Source organism: Macadamia integrifolia, chromosome 7, assembly GCF_013358625.1.
Source record: "Macadamia integrifolia cultivar HAES 741 chromosome 7, SCU_Mint_v3, whole genome shotgun sequence".
NCBI classification, from domain to species: domain Eukaryota; kingdom Viridiplantae; phylum Streptophyta; class Magnoliopsida; order Proteales; family Proteaceae; genus Macadamia; species Macadamia integrifolia.
Genome location: NC_056563.1, coordinates 9,177,895 through 9,182,428, shown reverse-complemented (window position 1 = coordinate 9,182,428; position 4,534 = coordinate 9,177,895). Strand labels below are relative to the sequence as shown.

General features: G+C 41.5%; 1 protein-coding gene across 1 annotated transcript in view; it reads left to right on the top strand.

Moving 5' to 3' along the window:
* The first annotated feature begins 1,291 nt into the window (after positions 1-1,291).
* LOC122084723 (polyvinylalcohol dehydrogenase-like) overlaps positions 1,292-4,534 on the top strand; it is an 8,172-nt gene continuing 4,929 nt past the window's right edge. Inside the window, exon 1 of the mRNA XM_042653164.1 lies at positions 1,292-1,584. Coding sequence (XP_042509098.1) covers positions 1,292-1,584 — 293 coding nt within the window. The remainder of the gene's footprint in view (positions 1,585-4,534) is intronic.

The following is a 4,534-nucleotide window of genomic DNA, read 5'->3' as shown; positions in this document are numbered from 1 at the left end:
CAAGAAACCATTCAAAATTTTATATTTTTATTTGTGAGTTATTGATATAATGTTGTCTAGTATTTTCACCGAAGAGATTCTGCCCATGAGGTGTTTATAAAATGTCTGAGCATTCTAACATAAAAATATACATTCTAAACAAACATTTTATCCAAACAATGTTCTCATTCTCAGTTAAGAACACATTTTGTATTTTTAGAATGGAAATGCACATTCTCAGAATGAAAATGCATACCAAACACATCCTCAACATGCCGGTTTTGCCCTCCTTAACACAAACTTGATTTAATTAGGTAGTCCAAAATTTTGTTTTGTAAGAGATATATATGCGAGGCAAAAGTTATCCTTCATGAGTTGGGTGAGAAAAACACTTTGCCAACTAATAATGTGACCACAAGATTAGACTCTTATTTCTATCAGTAAACTTTCATCCCTTATTGATGAATATAAAATTACTTTTTTCTTTGATCAACTTATCCCTTAATTGTCAATGTGGGAAAGGTGCATCAATGTCATTGTCATATTTTGTAAGATAGATATAATTTTAGTGTCACTATTACCCCTTGAGAAGAAGGTGAACTATACTGATTTTGTATTTTGTCACACCAAAAAGAGTATCCCATTAGATTTGGATGACAACTGTCATCATATTTTTTTATTTAAGAGAAAACTAACACTAACAAGATAATCATTAAAATCAGAATCAAACCATGATTTAGATCTTTACTAATTTTTAATTGTGCAATTCTTTTTGTGCATACGAGTTTAAGGCATTTGAGGATTAAAATGGATTTATTCCAAAAAACTTTTACAACCATTGGATATAAAAAATTGTACAAGTGTTGCGTGCACAGAGAGAATTAAATAGAAATTGCACGATTAAGAATTGAAGAAGATCAGGATCCGTAAAACCTCACCTCTTTTATTGTCAAACAGCTTCTACCTTATAATATGAAAACTGGCTAGCTATTCCTTCCCATTGTGAGTTGCTAGGTCTTCAATGGTGCTTGCAAGAAGGTGCTACATCAACAATGGTGGGCTTATTGTCTTAGTGGTTCTTATCTCTGCATTAGGCCTACCTCCTACAACCAATGCAACCTCAGCTGTAAGTGTTCAACTTCCAATTCTCATTCTTAATTTCTATCACATATGATGATTGCCTATGTATATATATATATATACCTATATATGAATCATTTTTTTTTAACAGTGGCTAAACCATGGGAGAGATATATATAACAGCAGATATGCATCAGAAGAGATTGTGATAAGCCCAGGAAGTGTTAAGAATATGACATTGAAATGGCGATTCTCTGCACAAAATATAAGTGCCACACCTTCCATATTTAATGGAACAATCTATTTGCCAAGCTGGGATGGCTATATATATGCAATTAAGGCGAGTGATGGATCTGTGGAGAAGAATGTTGATGAGCTTACTGGGCTTAACGGAATAGCTATTTTCGGGTCGAATGTGTCGTTCGCAAGAACTACCTTGACAGCCGCCGGAGACCTTTTGATCATCAGAATTAATGGGCCTGCTGTTGTTTTTGTGGTTAAAAGAAAAACTGGTGATCTGGTCTGGTCAACTAACCTTGATAGCCACCCCGCAACTATTATTACTATGTTTTGGACTGCATACAATGGGTTAGTAAGACTTTTTTTTTCCTTTTTTTTTTTGGGTGGTACAAGTCCATAAGAGAGAGAGAGAGAGAGAGAGAGAGAGAGAGAGAGAGAGAGAGAGAGAGAGAGAGAGAGATTATATTTAACCAATACAATCACTTAATTCCACCCCAAGCAGGAGACCTAGTGGCTGTTGAAGTAGTGTATTGGCATTAACTTTAATGAGTATACAATGGTGCTCTTATATAGAGATTACAATTATTGAGTTATAGACAAACTCTATAATCACATGTGGGAGATTCAAACTCTAATAGTAATAGGGTAGAACTCTATTGATATATGTGAGTAATGGACTGAAAGTCTATTATCACATGTGAGAGTCATATTCCATCTCTGCTGTTTCATGTGGTAGTAATGGACTGCAAGTCAATCTCTAGAGTTTGTGCTCACTGAAAATGCCTACAATGTAGGAGAGGTTGTTGAGTGTGAGTATGACTCTAGAGGTTTAGTTTGAGTGGGACGCTAACTATCTGATACACCCCCTCAAGGTGAGGATTTGAAAGGTCGAATCCACAGCTTGTCTCATAGAAAGGAGAACCATGTAGAGCTGAGAGCTTTGGTAAGGATATCGGCTATCTGGTCATGTGTTGAAATGAACTGCACTTGAAGGTCCTTGGAGGCGACTTTATCACGAACGAAGTGGAAGTCAATTTCAACGTGCTTGGTACCAGCATGAAAGACCGGATTAACCGAAAGGTAAGTAGCCCCAATGTTGTCACACCAAAGAATGGGTACAATGGGAACAGGGATCCTTAATTCCTCAAAGAGAGAGCAAAGCCAAGTGAGTTCGGCACAGGCATCAACCATTGCTTTGTACTCAGACTCGGTGGAGGAGTGTACAACTGTTTTCTGCTTCTTAGAGGGCCATGAGATTGGATTAGGACCCATATAGATGGTATAGCCTCCTATGGATTTACGATCCGCACTGTCACCAGCCCAGTCAACATGTGAGAATGCTTGTAATTGGAGGGAACTAGATTTAGATATGAACAACCCATGATCCTTGGTACCTTGGAGACAATATAGAATCCATTTGACTAGTGTCCAATGGTCTTCGGAGGGGGCATGCATGAATTGGCAGGCACGGTTCACTGAATAAGCCACATCAGGCCTGGTGAGGGTGATGTATTGGAAAGTACCGACAATGGAGCAATACCTGGTGGGGTCTGAAAGAAGGACACCCCCTATGGAAGATGCTGCAAATGTGGTGGCCATGGGAATAGTGATTGGCTTCTAGTCAGTCATGCCAGCCCTCTGTAGGAGATTAGTTATGTACCGGTGTTGAGAGAGGAGGACACAATCAGACCGATATAGGGCTTCAATACCAAGGAAAAAACTGAGACGACCAAGATCCTTGATAGAGAATTCTGAAGTAAGCTGATGAAGGAGAGTCTGAACATGAGTTGGTTGGTTCCCTGTAACCAATATGTCATCTACGTAGACAAGGACATATGTGACAATAGAGCCCTGCATGTAGATAAATTGTGATGTGTTAGTTTGGGATGACCAAAAACCTGAGTGAGTGAGGAACTTAGATAACCTGTGAAACCAAGTCCTAGGAGCTTTTTTGAGCCCATAGAGGGACTTGTGAAGGCGACAGACATGATTAGGGCGCAGGGCATCTTCAAAACCCTAGGGTTGAGACTTCCTCAGAGAGAATACCATACAAGAATGCATTCTAAACATCAAGCTGACGAACATCCCATCCGTTAGATATGGCCAAGGAGAGGACCATCCGTATGGTAGTAGGTTTGATGACAGGGCTAAAGGTCTCATGGTAGTTAAGATCAGGTTGTTGATGAAATCCTTTAGCAACCAAATGGGCCTTATATCGCTCAAGGGAGTCATCTACCTTTTGTTTGATGCGGTACACTCACTTGCAGCCAACCAGATTCATAGTTTCTCTGTAAGGCACAAAAGACTAAGTACCATTACATAATAAAGCATTAAATTCATCAGACATAGTAGATCGCCAATGAGGAACCTTGTGGGCCTGGGAGAAGCATATAGGTTCGGTCGGATCAGGTGAGGTGGTGGTAGAGAGGGTCAGGGGGTCGGTATAGATATCATGTAAGGTTCTGGTGCAAAGGGGTGGGGTGGTAGAGGAGTCAGGGTTAGGGCCGGTTAGGGTGGGGTGAGGTGAGAAAGGAGGGGATATAGGAGAGGGTGGTTCAACAAGGGGTGGTTCTGGGGTGGCAAGGAGAGGGATGGGTGGGTTAGGGAGGGTAGGTGGAGGGGTAGGGTGAGGTTGAGGAGTAGCCATGTTAGGTGCAATGCCCCACGGGGGAGGAGTAGTAGGAGGGGGTTGGGTTGAGGAGGATGGTGGTGCAGTGTGAGCAAAGGCGTTAGAGCAACCAAGTACACTAGCACGGCCACGACCATGGCCTCGGGAGGAGCCTATACCATGACAACCAGTGGAAGGAGGCCCATAAACTTGGTGAGTGACATGGCTGATGCAGCGATGGTAGGATCAACAATGGGAAGGCGTGAGTGGAGAAGGTTCTCGTGACTCATAAGGAGACCATGCATTTCGGTGTAGGAAATGAGCTCATTTTGTGCCATCATAATGGAAACAAGTGCTTGATATTCAATGCATAGGGCCCGAAAGATGTGGATGTTAAAGTCTTCCGATGGGAGGGGATTCCCTGCAGCTGCTAGCTCATCGAAGAGATGCTTGGTTCGATGGAGAAACTGAGTAATAGTCTCATCTGGTTTGTGAACCAAATTTTGAAGGGAGACATTGAGAGACAGAATCCTGGTTGTAGACGGAGAACTGAATGCAGCATGGAGTGCATCCCAGATCTCTTTGCTAGTGGTCCGTCCAATTGCTAATGAAAAGGCCTCTTCAGAG